We start from the raw sequence: 22,125 nt of genomic DNA on the forward strand, positions 1-22,125 counted from the left end.
GTGCAGTGGGTCATAACTACATTTACCACTCACTGACCAATCATATGTATCCTAGACTTAGATATACTTATACTCCCTTACATTTATCTTGTAAATTGATGAGAGCAACCTGGTTTTTCAGAGCCAGCCCTGACCACTGGCTGACTTAGTGGTGTTTCAGGCCTAAAACCACCCCTCCAGGTAGCCCCTCCTTGGGCTATTTCCCGATGAATTTTGGGTAACATACCTACACAGTAGACACCAAAAGTGCATGTTCCTTTAAAAACTGACCATTCCTTAACCACTCCCTAATCCCACCCCAAAACACCTAGTTAGCATATTTGGCAGAAAAGATTCTATAGAATACCCTATATAAACTTTCCCTGTACCCCTTTAAGATTGCAGGTTCCCTAAGAACTCTTGCCCACTGAAAAGTGTAATAAATCTTTATCTTGACTTCAGCAATGTTGAGTCCGTGAATTCTTCTCCAGGTGACCTGCCCCTGGTACCCTCATCTTGGGAGGGGTCACACAACCCCTTTCTAGCCCTCATCATATTTTGGGGGCTGAACATGAGGCCCCAGTCTGAGATCTCAAGCATTCTTCAAGTCAAGGTAAGATTCCCCTCTCTTCCCCTTTCCCTAAAGCTTTCCAAGTCCTTTCCTCCTCCTTGCCCTATAGTCAGGTTCACCCCTTAAGCACCTAGGAAGGCTTACTGGGGATCGGGTGGACCCTTCAACAGGCTCTGGCACTATCTCCCTGAGACAACGGACACAATGTGGGGATTAGTGACTCTTTGCTCTCTCATCCAGATGCCTTTGAGAGGATTGGTAGATTATAGGCCGTGTTGGTACCCCTTCCTCCTCTAAACCCATCTCTAAAGCTTACAGGTAAAAGGATGCGCCAACCTCCCCCCATTCACCCCTGGGAAACTTGGTCTCTAAGACTATAAAGAATGTGTTCCTGGCCTCCACTTGGTCTGGAGAGCCAAGTCAAACTTCTGATTTATGCAGAGGATTTCTGACAATCCTCTCTGAGTTTTTGGATTCTTCTTCTCATTGTCTGTATATGTGTTCTGTCTCTATATGTTCTGTGTGTATCTGTGTGTTAATGCAACCAGCTCCACTGCAGCTGGACTTTGGAATGCAGTTATCTCTTTCCCTTCCGTCTTCCCCTCTCTCTGATTGCTGCAGCATCAGATGAGAGGACAGGAGATAGAAAGAGAGAAACATCTTATGCTATTTAGTTTATGTGATTACTAAAGGCAGTTTCAGATCAGAAATAGGAAGAAATAAGGTATGAGCAGTTTTAAAGGGGCTTTAATCAAAGCCCACCAGAAAGAGAAACTGCCTGGGATAGTGTTTTGAGGCTAGGGAGAAATGTGATTTTTAAAGAGAAATGTGATTTTAGAATTGGGGCCCAAGTACGTGCAACCCAGCACCCCATCAAGATAAACTTTGAAGGAACCCAGGTTTTGAAAGGGAGCAGGTTAGGAAGAAGAACATGATTGAAAGTGGGTAAAAAATTGCCAAAGTATCGAAACAGGCATATCAGTAAATACCCCAAAATACACAGGGGCCCTGCTATCACAGGTTCTTGGATCTGTATTCATAAAAGAAAGGCAACTTTTGAGGGGTTAACAATCACTTTAATGAAGCACATGTATCATTCTTTTAACCAAGCACATATATCATTCACTTAGTTCAGTGCAGTCAGCACCATGAAACTCAAAGAAAATACAGAGAAATCAAAAAGTCAACAGACATAGTGGCTTCCTCTAACTGATCATAATTCAACAGACAAGTCCAACTGTCTGACCATAGTTACCAGAGAGGGAAGCACTAACATCTGGGTTTTCCAAGCCACAGGACTCCTTAGTGGCTTCCCAGAGTCCTCTTCTGGCCAAACAAACACTTCCAGTCAGTAAGCCCCAAAGTAAAACCTCACCCTCAGAGTCTTTATACACTTTTCAGAGTCAGAGGGTATAACCCTCTGACCCATTGCCTCAATAGAAAAAAACAAAAGGTACTGGTGACCCTCCTACAAAACAACTCCACTAATCAAGCTTCCTTCAGTGGGCAGGCCCATCAAAGGGTAGGGAAGATCTTTAATCACACTATTCAATCAGAGGTACTTTTAGTAAAACAAAAACAGCAAAAGATTCTACTTTGCTTGGCCTTACACCTTCTAAATGAGATCTATATTCATTGAAAAGAGTTTAGCTTAATTATCTAATAAGGAAAAAAAATAGTTTTATGAAGAATGTTTGTGGTCTACACTATACTATACCTGGATGGGCAGGTGTTAGAACAGGGCATGAATTATTACATAGAATGAATAGCAAATAGCTTAAATTGGCTGGAAGTCAAGTGAATGAAGAACAACAATAAATATAAATTCTGAAAATGTAGGCTGAAGCCAGATTGAGAAGAACAAGTTATATTTGATCTTAAAGGCAGTAAGAAAGCACTGTGGCTTTTTGACCAGAGGAATGGCTGTCAGACTTGTGCTTTATGAATATCGCTTTGGCAATCTGACATATGATAGTTAGAGAAGAAAGAGAGACTTAAGGCTAGAAAATCAATTAGAAACTTATTGCAGTAATTCTGATAAGAGGTGATAAGAACCCACACCAGAGTGGTGACTAGGTGAGCCACTTAGGTGACTAGGAAATAAAGAAATAGAAAAGATTTTATGAAGGTAGAATCTGCAAGATTTGGTTCCTGATTAGATAATAGGACATGAAAGCGGGTAAAGAGTCAAACATGACTTAGAAGTTTGAACTGACACTAGTGTCCCACAGCATGGTAGTGGCAATGCAAAGAGTAAAACCCATTTCTCTTTATTCAAAAGCCAGTGTATTTCTTTCTATGCATGGTATAAGCCTAGAATCTCAATGATCAATAGGTCTAAAATGCAATTTAACAGGCTCCCTCTGAGGATGGCACAATCTTCTGAAAGGGCTATTCTGACTAGCATATGATTTTCAAACCATTAGTCCAAGCAAGTAGCCCAGGAAGAATTACCTAGAGTTTGATAAGTGATTTCCTATAGTTTTTCCCAAGGACTATTATAAAGCTTTAAGCAGTAGTTTATTCCCCTCTAGTGGCAGAGAAGGAACATAGGCAGTATGGAGCCACAGCAGTATGAGGGAATGGATGAGAAATATAACCAAATCTATTTAATTTTTCTCTCTGATGAGAGCTCAGAGGAAAGAAAAACATATCCCCTCCCCAAAATCTCAGCTCCATAAATATGGACTTTATTTCCCTTTATGATCTTCTTCTTCAGAAAGGATTTGACACTGTTGAGAGGCAATAATTTATACTCCTGGTCAAAGAGTTCAGGCCAGCCAGAGACATGTTAGACCAAGGCATTAAGGATTCTACCTGCAAAGTAAAAGGAAATCAAGCCAACTTTGCCATAGTCTCTTCTGTGACAAGTTTCCTAAAGTGGCATCTTGATTTTGGCAATATATTTGATGAAGACTCATGTTTGGTTTTTTTTTTCTGGAAAATATGGAGGAAGTTTAAGATAATCAAAGTATACCAGAGTGGCCAGACCCAAGGAACAAATACTAACAAATTGTCATCAACTTGGAAAGCTTCCAGTAGGGTGCCCAAGGGATTGGTGCTTGGCCCTGTGAGGTTTAACATTTTCATCAATAATTTGGATAAAGGTATAAATGTCACAAAACTGAAGCATTTAATTAGAGAACTCACATTGGGTAGAGTATTGTATGATATAATTTAGACGTGGTAAACGTTAAGTCATATACTTGGTTTTGAAAAACTACCATAGCTGTGAACCATGCCAAGAAAGGTGTTCATTTCAAAAGGACTTGCTTGTTTTAGTGGACTATAAATTCAGCATGAGTCAGCAGCCACAAAAGATAGCATTAAAAGACCTAGAGCTCAGAAATGAGGATGAGATGGTTCTGCTCTACTCTGTATTGGTCAGACCAAATCTGTAGATTATGTTCAGTTCTGGGTGCCACATTTTAAGAATGGCATTAATAAACCCCACAAAGCCCAACTTCAATGCCTCTTCATGGTGGGAGCTAAGCCTGGCTTCTCATAGTCTATACTTGTAGAGCATTAGTTCTGGGAGGTTCTAGCAAGCAAGAAAGACTTTCAGTAGTCAGTCCCAGAGACAGATCTAGTCTGTTTTCTGAGAACCAACATAATCCTCATGAAGAGACACATGACTAAGGAAGTCCATGAAGTAGAGGCATAGAAGTGCTGGATGGCCTTCAGACCCATATGGCCCCTTTCCACTGATAAGAAGTGGGCACAGGGTACCAAGAATTATACAGTTTTTAGACTATCAATGAATTTGAAATTGATTTTAGTATTCAAAATATGAAATCCTTGTCCAATGACAAAGAAGAGAACATATTATTGATAAACTGAGTCATATGAATCTTGATATTCTTGCTAAGCCAGAAAGAAATAAGATGCAAGGAAATAGAAAAATAACACATATATTTCTTGGAAAGGCAAAGAAAGGAGTTGAATAAGTGGTATTTATCATATGCCTAACAACAACAGGAAACAATTAATGGGTTATTTGGTCATTGTGTATTTTAGTAGTAATAATAAATACTTGCAAAAGATATCACCATGAAAATAATTAAAACTTGAGTATCAATGTTGAATTCTGAGGATGAAACAATAGAGAAACCAAGATGCCTCGATTCTACTGTCATCTTCCTCTTTCTTGTACCTATTCTACCAGAAACTTGTATTCTACCCCGTGAACCATTCTAGCCTCTATACTTCCTTTTTAATACCCCTTTATATATTATCTTTCCCCATTGCCATATAAAATCCTTGAGGGAAGAACTGCCTTTTCTTGACATTATTTGTCTCCAGCAGTAAGCTTAGTACCTGGCACATAGTAAGTGCTTAATAAATGCTTAGTCTTTGTGTAATAGGGATTTATAACCTGTAACTTATACTTGAGGGGGTACAAAAATTCCTTTCTCCATTCAACAAGTTATATCTGATAACTATGATGATTTAAATCTTTGAGCCAAAAGGCTGATTTAAATCTTTTCCTGTCATTTTTAAAAAGGCACACAACACAAAGTTGTCTGAAATTTAATTCTGGAGCTGCAGAGCCAACAAAAGAGCAGGGTAAAACAATTACAGTCCAAGATGATTTGGAGGTCATAGGAAAGGACTGTCACACCAAAGTGTGGGTCAAACCCTGAGCATAACACAAGGCACCCCACTGTGGTCGCAGGAGAGGCATTGGGAGGCAGCTGTAAGAAAGGCAGTAAAAGTTTAGAGACCTCAGCCCATATATGGTCAAGGGGTTGCACAACTGGCCTAAAGGATATTATAGGGGATTCTTTACTGGCATTGGGTGCAGGACCCAGTTCCATTGCCAATATGTAGTTCCAGGTCCCAGTTCCACAGTGAAGAGGAACACTAATCCTTGCCACACAAGGGAATAGTGTCCTGGTCACAGTTCCAGAGTGGAGAAGAATGCTTGTGGTCACTCACAAGGGAATAATGACCCTGGTGTCAGTTGCAAAGCAGAAGGGAGCACTAGGAGCTTTGCAGCTACAGGAGAGCAGAGGACTTGATTATAGTTTCAAGGCCAAGAAGAGCACTTGCATATGTAGCTACAGCTTTATGTTTACAGGGTAAGGGCCAGAGCACAGGCCAAGAGACCAGTGACCACACCTCTCCTTAAACCATGCCACCTTGGAAGCACTAAAAACTGACTGGCCCCCAGAACTACCTCTAAAAATAGCAGCACCAAAACCAACTGAAAGTTGGGACAGTGACCCCTCAATACCAGAATCAGAGCCCCGATTTAACATAAAGTTAAAAGTCAAGAAATAGCAGGAAAAATGAGCAAACAAGAATATGATCATAAAAAACAATTATGGTGACAGGGGCAATCAAGAAAGTTCTGGGAAGCTAGAAACAAGGATTACAGCCAAGAATGACCTACTTAGAAAAACTGAGTATAATACTTCAGAGGGGAAAAATGATATTTAATGAGATAGAAAACTTTTAAACATTCAAATTGAAAAGACTAGATCTAAATAGAAAATATGACTTCCAAATACAAGACTCAAGAGAAGCATAAAAAGATCATCAGAGAGAACTCATAAGGGATTCAATGAGGTCAAATTGTTTACATTCCTATGTGAGAAGATTATACTTTTAACTCCTAAGAGCTTTATCATTGTTAGGTCAGTCAGAAGGAGTATATATATATATATGGACAGAGAGCATGTTTTTGAATTGACTCTGATGGGACAATTTTTAACAAATGAAATTGAAGGGTGAGAAAGAGGGATACACTGAGACAAAGGTGAAGGGAGAAGAAGAATGGGGAAAATTGTCTGACATAAAAGAGGCACAAAAGAGCTTTCACAGTGGAGGAGAAGAAGGAGTGGTGGTAATAGTCAACACTTCAAATTTGCAGTCATCAGAATTAGCTCAAACAGAGAATAACACATACTCCATGGAGTATAGAAATCTATGTCATTCTACAGGGAAGTAAGTTATGGAAAAAGATTAGAGAAGGTGGGAGGGAGTGTACTGCTAAAAAGGCAGATAGATTAAGGAAGGCTATTGTCAGAAGAAAAACAGACTTTTGAAGAAGGAAAAGGTAAAAAGAGAAAAGGAAAAGTAGGAAAAATAGTATGGAGGGAAATACATAGTTAGATTTATGGAATAAACTCACCCATAAAATGAAAGTGGAAGCAGAAAGGATTAAAATGCGGGATCCAACAATATATTGTTTACAAGAAAAAACTTGAAACAGAGACACAAAAGGGATGGAGTTTCCTGGGAGTCAAGATGTCAGAGTAAGCAGTAAATTGCTATAGCCCTTTCTTTTTCATCTCCAGACAATCATAAGATAGTGCCCCAGAACAAATTCTGGAATATCAGTGTCAGAGAAAAGATGGGGTGGAGTGGTCTTTTAGCCTGGGAGACTTAGAAGATCAACAAGAAAGGTCTATATCACTTAGGTAAAAGGAGAGCACAGTCCAATATAGGAAACCCAGAAAACCCATCATTATCCACATTATCAGAAAGTTATACATGTTTGACCTGCAAAGTCAAGCCCATAAACTATATAAACATAATTACAAAACATTTTTTTACACAAATAAAGTCAAATCTAAATAACTGGGAAAATGTTCATTGCTCATGGGTAGACTAAGTGAGTTTACTTAATCATGGCCACAACAATCAAAATAACAAAAAATATTTTATGAGAACTAGAAAATATGATATCAAAATTAATCTTGAACAGCAATAGGTCAAACATATTAAGGGAATGCATGAAAAAATGTGAAAGAAGGTGGCCTACATGTAATAGATCTAAATGGTATTATAAATCAAGAATCATGAAAACAACATGGTATTGACTAAGAAATACAGTGGTGGATCAGTGGAATTTGTTAGTTACACAGCACACACTAGTATATGACCTTAGCAATCTAGTGTTTGATAAATCCAAAGATCTGAGGTTTCGGGACAAGAATTCACTATTTGAGCAAAATTGCTTGGAAAATTGAAAAGCAGGTTAGCAGAAACTTTGTATAGACCAATATCTCATACCACATACCAAGATAAGATCTAATGGGTATATCATTTTAGATATAAAGAGTGATGTCATAAGTAAATTAGGAGAGCATGGAATATTCTACCTCTCAGATCTATAGAAAAGGGAAGAATTTATGACCAAAGAAAAGATAAAGAGCTTTATGAGATGTAAAATCAATAATTTCCATTACATCAAATTTGAAAAGTTTTGCACAAAGAATACCAATCCAGCCAAGATTAGAAACGAGGTCAGAAACTGCATAAGAAATTTACAGCAAACTTCTCTGATAAAGGTCTCATTTCTCAAATATATAGAGAACAAAGCCAAGTTTATAAGAATATCAGTCATTACCCAATTGATAATTGGCCAAAGACTATGAAGAGGTAGTTTTCAGAAGAAATTAGTTATCTATAGTCATAAGAGAAAATGTTGCACATTGATTATTGATCTCTAATCTATTAATTAGAGAAATGCAAATTAAATAGATTCTAATGTATCATCTCACTGCTATCAGACTGGCTAATTGGACTGAAATAAAAGTGGAAAATGTTGGAAGAGATATGGAAATTTGGGATACCACCAAACTGTTGGTGGAGATATGAACTGATTCTCCTTCTGAAGAGCAATATGGAACTATGTCCAAATGGTTACAAAACTGTGCATACATTTTGACCAAGCTATACCCCTACTAGGTCCATATCCAAAGAGTTAGAAGAGAAAGGACAAGTACCTACATGTACAAAAATATTTATGACAGCTCTTTTTATGGTGCCTAAGAATTGGAAAAGGAGGGGATGGCTATCAATTAGAGAATGACTGAAGAAGTTGTGGTAATATGATAGTATGGAATATTATTTAGCTATAACAAATGTTGAACAGGATGCTTTCAGAAAAAACTGGAATGACTTATATGAACTCATTCAAAATAAAGTATCAAGATCCAGGAGAACATTGTACCTAGTAACAACAATGTTTTCAAGATGATCAGTTGTGAATGACTTATCTATTCTGAAGAATACAATGATCCAAGACAATTACAAAGAACTTATGATGAAAAATGCTGTGTATTTCCACAGAAAAAACTGATGGAGTCTGAATTCAGATCTAAACATATTTTTTTGTTTATTTTTCTTGGTTTTTTTTGTCTTTATTTTCTGTTTCAACATGCCTTATGTGGAAATATGTTTTGTATAACTTCACATGTGTTATCTATAGTAAGTGCCTGCCTTCTCAATGAGGGGACAGGGAAGGAGGAAGGTAGAATTTAATGTACACATCAAATTTTAAAAATAAAATCCTGCAAAAGGACTATGGCAAAGTTTTCCCTCCAAAACTCATTGTCACCATGTTGGATTTATATCAGGGATTTTAAAATGGTAAATGTTAGCAGAAATATTGGTGTCATCAATGATACAAAACCAAAACTATACTTTATGATGGGTGATACAGAAAAGAGCTTTGACAAAAATACATAATTTATGCTGAGACACCTAAAAAGTATAAGCATTGAAGAGCTCTTACATAATTTGATCAAAGTTACATAAGTAAAACCAAAAATGAACATTATTTGGCATTGAGATAGAGTAGCTTTCCCAGTATATGAGTTAATAAAAGGATATCACTACTGTTTTGACACAGTTCAAGATATATTGTTACTACTAATAAGACATGAACAATAAAATAAAAGTATAAATATCTGGAAAGAGATTAAACCTCTTTGCATAAAATATGATAGTTTACTTAGAAAAACCCAGAAAATCAGAAAAGAAAGTTGTCAAGCCAATCAATAGTATCAGTAAAATGTCAAGATATAAAAGAAAAAAAATCATTAGCGTTTTTACATAGCAGCAAGAAGCAGCAAGAATGAACCTAGTAAGACCTTCTTAGTATTTAATATTAAATACAATTTTAAAGCATTCTTCATAAAAAAGGGCAATAAAGCAAACTGTGAAATATCTCATTGGAAGAACTGACCTGAAAAATAGATCCAGGAAAGAAATTTAAAAATTATTGGACTGCTTGAAAGCCATGATCAAAAAAAAAGACCCTAGACATCGTTTTTCAAGAAATTATCAAAGAAAACTTTCCTGATATTCTAGAACCATAGGGTTCTGAATAAATATTGAAAGAATAATAAATAAATATTGAAAGAATCCACTAATTACCTCCTGAAAGAACTCCCAAAAGGAATATTTCAAGGAATATTGTAACCAAATTCTAGAGTTCCCCAGTCAAGAAGAAAACGTTGCCAGCTGGCAGAAAGAAACAATTCAAGTGTTGTGGAAACAATCAGGATAACACAAGATCTAGGAGTGTCTACATTAAGGGACTGCAGGGCTTGGGATATGATATTCAAGAGGTCAGAGGAGCTAGGACTAAAACCAAAAAATCACCTACCCAACAAAACTTGAGTAAAATACTTCAGAGGAAAAATTGATCATTCAATGAAATAGAGGACTTTCAAGCATTTTTGATGAAAAGATCAGAGCTGAATAGAAAATTTGACTTTCAAACACAAGAATCAAGGCAAGCATGAAAAGGTAAGGAAGAAAGAGAAATCATAAGGGACTTATTAAAGTTGAACTGTTTACATTCCTGTATGGAAAGATAATATTTGTAACTCTTGAGACTTTTCTCAGTACCAGGGTAGCTGGAGGGATTATATACATATAGACAGAGGGCACAGGGTGAGTTGAATATGAAGGAATGATATCTAAATAATTAAATTAAGGGGTGAGAGAAGGATATTTTGGGAGAAAGTGAAAGAGAGAAACAGAATGGGGTAAATCATCTCTCACATAATAGAGGCAAGAAGAAGCTTTTTCAGTCAAAGGGCAGAGGTGAATGGTGAGACGGAAAGAGTGAATCTTACTCTCATAGGATTTGGCTTAAGGAGGGAATGACATGGACACTTGTTGGGACTGGAAGCTCAATTCCGTGTGGACAGTCTCGGGCAGGTAAAAGTGGGACTTCTAAATCTTAGAGTCTTACGAGGCCCTCCATGAACAGCGGGGGTTCGAGAAGGTCAGACTGAGCTAGCTCGGCTAGCTCGGGTATTTCCGCCTCTCCCCCGGAGATACCTGATGGGTGGAGTCTCCCTGCCCTCGAGGTTGTCCCGGATTGGAGCACACCTAGTTACCTAACAGCACGGTATTGAGATGCAAACTGTGTGGCTGAAGATTAAGTAGGATTGAGGAAGCCTAAAAGCTCTCTTAGCACGTGTGGAGCCAAAGAGAAAAGTAGGGCTCCGCTTCTTTTCTTTCCTCTCTCCCCTCCCCCTCTCTCCCCGCTTGTACTTCTACTTCCAATCCCTTAAGCTTAGCCTCCTTAGGAAATCTTCCCCTCTTCGTCCTAAGAAAGAAGACCCCCTGCACTTGTAACCGAAACCCTGTAATAAAGCTCAACCCCTGTTTGACTCTGGAACATCCTTTCTCTCATACGTGCATCTGGCGTGGCCAGCCGAAGACCTCGGGAGGTGAGGTGAGGAAGACTCCGGTAGCCCAATACAGGCCTCTAGGCTTGGCAGTTGGCGCCCGAACAGGGACTGGGAGCGTAGATAATCCTGGGTGCTTTTGGGGTACACCCGGAAGGGGCTGTGAAAGAAGCGAGTCCCGAATCCTAGATTTGGAAGGAGAGAAAGGGGAGAGAAGCTTCCCAAACCCCTGGGAAAAGGGGAGGGATGAGGAATCAATTGCCAGTAATAAAGCCAGAGGAACAGGAGGTCTGGGCTGAGACACTTCACAGGGAAGGCAGGGAGGCGGGGGTCACAATAGAGTTAAACGACCTCCGAGAATTTTGTAAGGAAGGGCCGGAGAGGCCAGGGCGGGATTGGAATAAGAGTGGAAGCGGAGAGAGGGGAGGGGAGGACCCAGGCAAGCAGAAAGTTCAGCGGAAAGTTAAGGAGCGTAAAGAAAAAATAGATTCGGAGCTCCATCTAGCGGATGGAAAAGGCGAGGCAGGGGAGAATACGCCGTGCCTTCCCTCCGTGCCTCCTTATAACCTGCTCCATTGGTCAGACAGTTCAGGGCCACAGTCCAGTTTGGAAAAAGGAATAAGAAAGGCTATAGAGAATGGAGAAGATGTAGGGACATTTCCTGTGTTAGAAATAGCGGACCCCAGTGTCCCCGGTGGGGTTCGGAGGAGCCACATACCTATAGAGTGGAAGAGAGTGGCGACTCTTAAAGAGGCTTGTACCAAGCATGGCCCTAATTCACCCTTTGTTATAGCCATGCTTGAAACTCTCAGCGGTCAGTTCATTCTGACTCCTAATGACTGGAAGAGCTTAGCCAGAGCCTGCCTTACCCCTGGGCAGAATGTGATTTGGGTATCAGAATTTTCTCAGAGGGTAAAGAGCACTACCGGTGGGCTAGGGGCTCACGCCCCCAAGGCTTATCAGCAATTTACAGGAACAGGGCAGTTTGAGGCTACAGGAAATCAATTACAGTACTCAGCCTCCGATTATGTTTTGATTGCCGGAATGGCTATTAGCCGCCTCGGGATGAAGCTATCAAATTTTTAGTAAGGGCCATTGCTGTTGTACTGGAGTCCCCACCCTTGAATTGGAAGTCAGACACCCCGATTTGGGTGGCGCAATGGTCTCTGACTTCAGAAAAACTCCAGGCATTACAAATACTGGTTAAGGAGCAATTAGCACCCTGGAATGCTCCTGTGTTTGTTATAAAGAAAAAATCTGGGAAAGTCAGGTTCCTTACAGATGTTAATGAAGCATTTGTAAGCACCTGGCAGCAGCTATACCTAAGTAAAGAGCCAGTATGCATTCTTATCAATCTTACCTTGAAGGCGATCCTCGCTAAACAAAGAAGGGGAAAAGGTCGCCTAATACAATCAGAGCTAAGATCAAGAGGCCTAATACAATCAGAGCCAAGATTAAGAGGCCTAATACAATCAGAGCTTGATACAGCTGTCTCAAAAGGCTCACACACTACTCCAGCTATGAGACATTTTAAGATACTAATATGGGGTCGAGGGTATGTTTGTGTCTCCACAGGAAAAGGTGATGCGTGGATTCCCATTAGAAGGATCCGTAGGTGGGAACCGAGGTCGGAGACGACGGAGACGCAGGAGGCGGAGACCCCGGAGAGCCCAGAGACCCTGGAGAAGGATCATACACCACCTGAGCCTGCTGCTGACAGCTTTAACCTTGCTGCTCAGAGAGGAAGCAGCCCTCATCACAACCGCAGACACTGCTGCTGACAGTTTCCCATCTAGGCATCCTTTTTTCGCCAGCTGAATGAGGACTTTGATATCACAAACCCAGGACACTTGGGTGGGGAGGAGGTGACCAATTTTCCACCTGTATAGATCCATTTGCAAGATTAAGGGAGTGGTGATGTAAGGCGCCTACACCACCTGCTTCTCTTAAAATATGCTTTGGGATTAGTTGATTGCACTTCCCCTGTTGTAACTCAGCCATTTAGTTTCATCTTTGTTTTATTTGATGCCTCCCTTTGTCAGTTGTGCTAGCTGCAGATTTCTGTGTGAATGAAGTCTTGTTGTAAGGTACTCATATGCTAAAGGCCTTCCTAATCCACTCAGCCTCCAGCCACTGTTTGCTCTAGAGCCAGGTGCGCTCCGCGTATAACAAAGAAGGGGAGACACTCAATTTGGTATGAAAATCTATCTTACACTACAGGTAAGTAAGGGGGGAAAGTGATAAACAGGAGCTGGAGGGATGATAGAAGGAAGGGCAAATGGGAAGAAGGGATATTTAGAAGTAAACACTTTTGAGGAGGGACAGGGTCAAAAGAGAGAATAAAATAAATGGGAGGCAGGATAGGATGGAGGAAAATATAGTTAGTCTTTCACTGCATGACTGTTACGGAAGTGTTTTGCCTGACTACATATGTGCAACCTATACCAAATTGCTTGGCTCCTCAATGGGAGTGGGTGAGGAGGGAGGCAGAGAAGTTGGAACTCAAATTTTAAAAAATGAATGTTAAAAATTGTTTTTACATGCAACTGGGAAATAATACATGCAGGCAAAGGGGTATAGAAATCTATCCTGCCCTACAAGAAAATAGAGGAGAAGGGGATAAGAGAATGGAAGGTAGATTGGGGGAAGGGCTAATGAATGCTCTCTTCGGGTGGGTGGTAGAGAGTGATGGGGAGAAAATTTGGATCTCAAAATCTTGTGGAAGTGAATGTTAAAAACTAAAAATTAATTAATTAATGAAAAAAAAGACAAAGTCTATAAATGTTCATAAAAGGAGAGGGAAAACCTGAGACCTTTTCTTAACATTTCAAAGAGACCTAGATTCTCTTTGAGAGAAGAATAAACCAGGTAAGATGATTCTAATAGGCAACAGATGGCCTGTTTCAGTGCTCTTATTTTTCCGAGATTTTTTTCAGTTCTAATACCATCATCCAAATAGTCTTATTTCTTCATTTCTCAGTAAGAACAGATCATCCTTCTATGCTAACCTCTATCATTTTGAGGGTGAACTAGTTAGAAAAATATTAATACATTGCAACCATAGTTTAGTAAAGCAGTCCTTGGGGACACAAAAGTTAATGCAGTTTTCTAAAGTGTTTCACTTGTTCCAAAAAGTTGTTTACTAGTTTGGAGCTTCTGGCTTGTTTCCATGCATTTCTGTATGCTACTGATTGCTTGTGGGACTCATTTTGTCATTAACTGTACTTTGGTGAAATAATGACAAAAACTCTTTATTTGGATTAGTGGAAATGGGTTGGAAGCACAATTCTGTTATTTATTAACTATGTCATTTAACTTTTCCATGTCTCAGATTCCTGAGACATTTCATAGCTTCATCTGTAAAATGATACCTGGGACTAAATGTGTAAGGTCTTGTTCTTTTTTGCAATACTCACTGGTCCTAGTGTTACTTACACAAATTCAGCAATGATGTTGAGATTTTGGCTACCTGTAAAAATATTAACCCCTATATTAATAAGCTGATAATAAAAAGAGCTATTTGGTATCTCATTTTTAATGCTTGAACATAACTATCTCAGTATGATGCAGAGGAAAGAGAGCTGAACTTGGAATCATAGGATTTGCATTGAAATTTGGGCTCTACCACTCAACTGGGTGACCTTGGGCAAAAGTCACTTAACTTCCTGGGTCTTCAGTTTGTTCATTTATAAGTGAAAAATGCAGGGCTAGATGACTTCTAAATTTCCTTTCAGGTCTACATCTACAGCCTATGTAGTCTGGTCAGTTTACTAACACTTACAGCTGCTTTATAATCAGCAAGCTATTCATACTATGAGATAAACACAAAATATTATGTACACATTGTCCTGTTAGAGCTTTTCTCACATTTATATTTCCATTTTATATCAGCATCCACAGACTTAATTTTGAGATATTTTCCTCCCTCAAATTCTGATGGGACAACATATTCCTAAAAGAAAATTTAGTTTTGAAAAGACCTAAAAATCAAGTAAAGCATACCTATAACAAAATTTGTCTTCGAAGATGATTGTCCATACTGCTGTTCAATATACTTGGGTTTATATGTAACCATTCCAAATAAAGAATTAAACTGAACAGTGCTTGCACATAAATATAAAAAATACACTGGATTTCCAAAAAGCTTCTTCAGAGAAGGCAAAAAATCTGCAAAGTGAAAATGACATGAACCAGTTACCAAAAAAAAAAAAAAAATAAGATGAGATAGGCTTTGATCAGTTTTTCTGTTCTCTATCATCCTGAGAGTGAACTTTAACTTTCCCCTGTCCCCCACATGAGAAATTCATTTGGTTGCCAGTCTTCTCAAAGCTAAAATTTCTTCCCCACATATTTTTTTTTCTACTCACATAGATATTGTCTTGGTTCAGCCTTACATATACTTTTGTAATGGACTCCTAAGTGATCTGTCTCCAATCTCTTCCCTCTTCAATCTACAATTACCAGAATTATCTTTCCAATGTAGTAGTCTCACTAAATCATGTCTCCCTTCTTCGCTCTTTAAAAATTGTTAGTAATTGCTTATTATATAATATATATAGTAATATATATGTGTGTGTGTAATATAATTATATATGTGTTTGCATATAGTAAATTACAAAGTCCTTATCATAGATCTCAAAGCCCTTTTACATTCTGTCTCCATTTGACCTATTGAGTCTTCTTTCATATGAATAGTTTTCCATCCTGTATTAAACTGATCTTGTTCTGGCCTCTTCAGCCTCCATTCATTTGTTCACTTTATGTCCCATGTTTAGAACATCCTCTTACCTCCCCTTCTTGAAGTTCTTCTTTCCTTTCTAGGCTCAGTGTGACCCCCCCCCCCCCCATAGACACACACACCATGAAACATTTAGTTTTGATCCATACATAAAGTATCTAAAGAATATTTTTAAAAATCTGGGATTTTACTCACCTCTTGCCATTTCTAGCATTGACACTTTTTCTTGATAGTGTGTGTGATATTCCTTAGGATTTTCAACAATAAACCTTGATATTTCAGAAGAGGAAATGGAAGCTTTCCTGCTTCCATGTTTCATGAGAGTCTTTGGCAAGAACCAGAAAGGCACAGCTGCAATAAGACTTAGGGCTCCTGCTATTAAATAACCAAGCCACCAGGCACCTACCCATTGTGTGTCCTTTGGAGCAATGGCTAGGTCATCTAAAAGAGAAAGAGGATAACTGAGTTGTCCACATAGCAAAATTTATTTAATACACCACCACCACTACCCACCAAAAATTTGATCCTTAATCAAACAGAGGCTCAATGTTCCCACATTAGCTTTTAATGTTAACATTTCTTTCTTCCTAATAGCACTATTTTTTCATTTGAAAAGAATTAAGAATTATTTGGATCATGTTCAATTCAATTGAATTTCTTTTTTTCTTTTAGACAGATACTAAAATTTAAATACATATAAGAAAAGAAAAAGAAACAAACAAATATAAAATAAGAAATGGAAAAACATGTCATGTGCACAGCAGAACATAGGAGAGGATTGAAAATATATAACAATAACTTATTATTTCAAGAAAGACTATATATTAAATACTGTGTGTTAAGTTGAAAGCTGTCCATCTTTTCTTTGCTTCCTTGTAGATGTTCTTTTGTTTTCATACACTTTTTATTTTACTCATTTCCCCCCTTCCTCCTCTTTCCTGCCACATCAAGGCTACAATTGAGCATGGATATATTTATATATAGGTACTGATATATATATGTATATGTACATGTATATGTATGTGTGTATGTGCATACACATACATAAACGTATACTTGCCTGAAGATATTCTGCTCCTAGTCTTGTTTTTATGGTTGTACATATCTCTTTTATTCTATTTTTTTTCTATCTTCTATCTGCTACCTTACCCTCCTATTATTTAACCTACCCCAACTCCAGCAATCCCTCCCTTATCCTTCCATTTCCCTAAATCTAAGCACCCTTTTGTACACTTCTTTGACCTATTCTGTCCTCCTCCTCTCTAGAGCTCCCTCCCTTATCCTCCCAATCCCATTAATCTAAACACCTTTCTATACCCCCCTTATAACTTATTCCCTTACTCTCCTCTCTCAAGATTCATCCTTTATCCTCTCCTTCCTCCCTATTCCATTAGAGTTTTATTTCTTTTTTAAATTTAGAAGAGTTTTATGCTTTTCTAGATGGATATGTATTTTCTCCTCTTAAACCTATTCCTGATGAAATAAGGTTTCCAGAATTAACAGCCCCTCTTCCCCATCTAAATCCTCTGTATTGATTCTTCCTCTTGCACCTCATCTGTGTAAAATGTTTACTCTTTTAGCTGTTCTTAAATGGTTTTACTTTTTTGGTTTTGTTCATATAAATTTATTCACTTTCAGTTTTCAACATTTGCTTCCACACAATTTAGTATTTCAAATTTTCTCCCCATTTCCCCCCCTACTCCCATCCCATGACAGCATGTATTCTAATAGTCCTTTCCTCCAATCTGCCTTCCCTTCTATCATTCTCCCCCATCCCCTTCCCTTCTATTTTCCTGTTGGGTAAGAGATTTCTGTACCCCATTGCCTATATATCTTATTTCCCAGTTGCATGCAAAACTAATCTCTAACATTCATTTTTAAAGCTTTAAGGTCCACATTCTCTCCCTTCCCTCCTCCCCACCCACCCTCATTGAGAAGGCAAGTCATTAGATAAAGGTTATACATGTGTGGTCATGCAAAACACCCCCTTAACAGTGATGCTGTGAAAGACTATCTATATTTCCCTCAATCCTGTCCCACCCTCCATTTATTTAATTCTCTCCTTTGACCTGTCCTTTTACCAAAGAATTTGCTTCCAATTACTCCTTCCCCCAATCTTCCATCCCTTCCATTATTCCCCTTCTCTTATCTCCTTCCTCCCTGCTTTCCTGTAGGGTAACATAAACTTCCATACTCAATTGAGTGTGCATGTTAATCCCTCCTGAAGCCAAATCCAATGAAAGGAAGGCTCACTCATTCCCTCTCACCTTCCACTTCTTCCTCTCCATTATAAAAGCTTTTTCTTGCCTTATTTATGTTAGATGATTTACTACATTCTACCTCTCCTTTTCTCTTTCTCCTAGTACATTCCTCTCAACCTTTAATTTTCTTTTTTCATACACATATATGCATATATATATATATATATATATATATATATATATATATATATATATATATATATATATATATATATATATATATATATATATATATATATATATATATATTCCCCCCCAACTATCCAAATACTGAGAAAGGTCTTATGAGTTACAAACATCATCTTTCCATGTAGGAATGTAAACAGTTCAACTATAATAAGCCTCTTATGGTTTCTCTTTCCTGTTTACCTTTTCATCTTTCTCTTGATTCTTGTGTTTGAAAGTCAAATTTCCTATTCAACTCTGGTCTTTTCATCAAAAATACTTGAAAGTCCTCTATTTCATTTTATTTTGTTGGGAAGGTGATCCTTGGCTTTAATCCTGTCTCCTTTGACTTCTGGAATATCATATTCCAAGCCCTCTAATCTCTTAGTGTAGAAGCTGCTAAGTCCTTGTGTTTCCACAATATTCAAATTGTTTCTTTCTGGCTGCTTGTAATATTTTCTCCTTGACCTGGTAACTCTGGAATTTGGCTACAATTTTCCTAGGAGTTTTCTTTTTGGAATCTCTTCCAGGAGGTGATTGGTGAATTCTTTCCATTTTTATTGTGCCCTTTAGTTCTAGAACATCAGGGTAGTTTTCTTTGATAATTTCTTGAAAGATGATGTCTAGACTCTTTTTTTTTTTTATCGTGGCTTTCAGGTAGTCCAATAATTTTTAAATTGTCTCTCCTGGATCTGTTTTCCAGGTCAGTTGTTTTCTAATGAGATATTTCACATTATCCACTATTTTTTTCATTCTTATGGTTTTGTTTTATAATTTCTTGAGTTTTTTCATAAAGTCATTAGATTCCATCTGCTCCATTCTAATTTTTGAAGAATTATGTTCCTTAGTGAGCTTTTGGACCTCTTTTGCCAGTTGGCATATTCTGTTTTATAAGGCATTCTTCCCATTGGCTTTTTGGATCTCTTTTGCCATTTGAATAAGTCTAATTTTAAAGGTGTTATTTTCTTCAGCATTTGGAGGGAGTGGCTTCCTTTATCATGCTGTTAATTCTTTTTTTCATGATTTTTTTTTTTTTGCATCTCTCTCATTTCTCTTCCTAATTTTTCCTCTACTTCTCTTGATTTTCAAAATCTTTTTTGAACTCTTCCATGGCCTGAGACCAATTCATATTTTTCTCAGAGACTTTGGATGAAGGAGCTTTGGCTTTTTTGTCTTCTTCTGGCTCTATGTTTTGATCATCTTTGTCAACAATGATATAAGAAAATATCTCTTGAGCAAGAATGTAAGAATAGTCAATTACTTGACTTTTGAGCTTTGTTAGTGGAGGGCTCCAGAAGCAGTCATGGTTTCAGAGTGGCTGCACCTGCCCTGGGGCTGGAGCTGGGGCCAGACCACACTCTCTTCTAAGTCAGGTGAGAGACCTTTCCCACTGACCTTTGAAGCTGTCTTTAGCATTTGTGGGTTCAGAAGTCAGGAATCCACAGCAGCTAGCAGCAATTCAGTCCCCTAAGCCCTGCTCTTTCTCACTCCTCTCCAGAGTAACCCATGCAAAACTGCACTCAGCTTCCAGCCTGGTGTGATAGAGCCTTCCTGTCAACCTTCAAGATTGTCATGGGCTGGAAATTTGCTTAAGTTTGTCATTTTGTGGCTTCTGCTACTCTAGCATTTGTTTAAACTCTTTTTTATAGGTTTTTAATGGGCCTGGGGGGAGAGCTGTAGAAGGTCCCAGCTTCTACTCTGCCATCTTGTCTCCACACCCCAATGATTTTACTTTTTAAAGTCATATCATTCCCAGGTCTATCCCAATCTTTCTCATAAACTACCTAATGAAAAGTAAGAATCTTAGACATGTTTTACATTTTCCATAGATAAAAGGTAAACAGTCTTTCCTTATTTAGTCCTTTGTAATTGGTCAATCATATGTACCTTATATTTCTCTTGGCTCTTGTATGTCAAATCTTCTATTGAGTTCAGGGTTCGTTCTTTTTATTTTTTAAGAGTCCTGAAAGTCTGAGAGTTGATCAAATGGCCATTTTTTCCCATTCAAAATTATGCGTAGCTTTGCTGAGTATGATATTTTCCACTGGAGGCCAGTCCTTTTGCTCTTTGGTATATAATGTTCCAAGTCCAGCAGTGTTTTAGTATCATCCTCACTAGGTCTTGTATGATTCTAATTGTAGTACCATCATATGTAAATTGTTTTCTTCTTGTTGCATGTAATATCTTGTTCTTGATCTGGGGTTTTGTAATTTAACTACAATAACTGTAATATTCCTGTGAATTTTCCTTGTATGATCTCTTTCAGGAGGTGATAGGTAGATTTTTTTTTAATTCTACTTTTCTGTCTTGTTGTAATACTTCAAGACAATTTTCTTTAATTATTTATTGTATTGTTATATCAAGATTCTTTTTGTATTAGAACTTTCATGTAGTCCAATTATTCTTATGTTTTCTCTACTTCATTTATTCTCTATATTCATTATTTTCTTATGAGATATTTCACATTCTCTTCTATTGTTTCCATTCCTTATATTTTGTGTTTTTACTTCTTCATCTCTTATAACTTTGCTGACTTCCCCTTGCCCAATTCTGATTTTCAGATTTTCAAGGAGTCATTTTCTTCTTTAAGATTCTGGCTCTGCTCTAAAAGGTTGACTTTCTTGTTGTAATCTTCTTGGGGTTTTTTGTATTATTCTTATTTTTCTTTTAAATTTTTCCTCAATCTTTCTCATTTTATTTTTAAAGTTTTTTTTAAAGTTCTTCCATGAATACTTTGTGGGCAGGTGACCATTTGACATTATTCTTTGGGATAGAAAAGGATTTTTGTCCTTCAGCATCATCCTCTGAAGATGAACCATCATCTTCTCTATTTCCATAGTAACTCTCTATGGTTGGATTCTTTCTCCTTTGTCTGTGCATTTTTGTGTGATAATTTAGTTTTTTTTTTTATAATCACCTCTAGTCCTGGGATTTGGGGAATGGTACCTCTGACCTCTGACGTCCTCTAAGTGCCCACAGCCAGGGGCATACTGCCCCACTGCTTCTGTACTCACTGGGCATGTGCTGGTTCCTTCTCACCCCCCTCTGCCTCTCTCTACAATACAGCTAAGTCTGGTGTTCCTTGTCAGCAAAGGTACCCTAGATCTTTCCCAGGTCTGATGCTCAATTATCCTCACTGTCCCAGGGGTAAAAGTTCCTGTAGCCTGGTGAGGCAAACTCCTAACCAAGGTGACCCTAGAACTTGACACTTGTTGTTAAAGCAGACCTTAGCATGGAGGTATTTACTCTTTACAGGGAGGAAATTTAGTCATTAGATTTTTCTTTAGATCTTCTCAGATTGTCCCAGAAGGACACCTGTTCTGCCCCTACTCTTTTTTTGTTTTCACGGATCTATGTTTGCCCAGAGGTGTTATTTTATCTCTTCTGTGGAGGAAAATCTTGAAAGTTTGAAATTTTCTGACCTACTCTGTCATCTTCCCAGAATCCTTTCCCCAGTTCAATTACTTTTAACATGTACTAATTTCCACTTACTATGTGCTCAGTGCTATGCTAGGTATATAGGATACACACACACACACACACACACACACACACACACACACACACACACATATATATATATAAAGAGAGAGAGAGAGAGAGAGGGAGGGAGAAATAGATAGATAGATAGATAGATAGATAGATAGATAGATAGATAGATAGATAGATAGATAGATAGAAAGAAATCATCTACCAGAGGCAGCTAGATGGTATCATTGGACCTGGAGTCAGGAATATCTGAGTTGAATGGCCCTGAGAAAGGCAAGTAACCCCTATCTCAGCTTCCTTGTCTGTACCATAGGGATGGTAATAGCACCTATCTCCCAGAGTTGTTCTGAGGCTAAAGTGAGACATTATTTGTAAAGCACTATATAAATGTTAGTTATTATTTTGTAATTATTATAGTCCTCACTATGTGCTAGCCACTGTGCTGAACTATGGAGAGATAAAGCCATTCCTTTCACTCAAGGG

At 38.1% G+C, this 22,125-nt stretch overlaps 2 protein-coding genes across 8 annotated transcripts in view; one reads left to right on the forward strand and one right to left on the reverse strand.

Annotated features, from left to right (window-relative positions):
- The window catches only part of LOC140533617 (uncharacterized), a 39,079-nt gene extending 24,559 nt beyond the window's left edge, over positions 1–14,520 (forward strand). The window contains exons 2-3 of one of the 2 annotated variants that reach the window (XM_072653573.1): positions 471–592; positions 10,913–14,520. In XM_072653573.1, the coding sequence (XP_072509674.1) occupies positions 11,236–12,075 (840 nt within the window). In that variant the 5' untranslated portion in view covers positions 471–592; positions 10,913–11,235 and the 3' untranslated portion in view covers positions 12,076–14,520. Of the gene's footprint in view, positions 1–470 lie in introns of both variants that reach the window. The other variant, XM_072653571.1, reaches the window with a different exon arrangement.
- The window catches only part of SLCO1C1 (solute carrier organic anion transporter family member 1C1), a 111,342-nt gene that overhangs the window by 47,093 nt on the left and 42,124 nt on the right, over positions 1–22,125 (reverse strand). For 5 of the 6 annotated variants that reach the window (XM_072653568.1, XM_072653566.1, XM_072653565.1 and 2 more), the window contains 2 exons: positions 15,923–16,168; positions 14,992–15,156 (listed from right to left, as the gene is read on the reverse strand). In XM_072653568.1, coding sequence (XP_072509669.1) covers positions 14,992–15,156; positions 15,923–16,168 — 411 coding nt within the window. Of the gene's footprint in view, positions 1–14,424; positions 14,459–14,991; positions 15,157–15,922; positions 16,169–22,125 lie in introns of all 6 variants that reach the window. The other variant, XM_072653569.1, reaches the window with a different exon arrangement.

The sequence above is a fragment of the Notamacropus eugenii genome, chromosome 3 (assembly GCF_028372415.1).
Source record: "Notamacropus eugenii isolate mMacEug1 chromosome 3, mMacEug1.pri_v2, whole genome shotgun sequence".
Lineage (NCBI taxonomy): Eukaryota > Metazoa > Chordata > Mammalia > Diprotodontia > Macropodidae > Notamacropus > Notamacropus eugenii.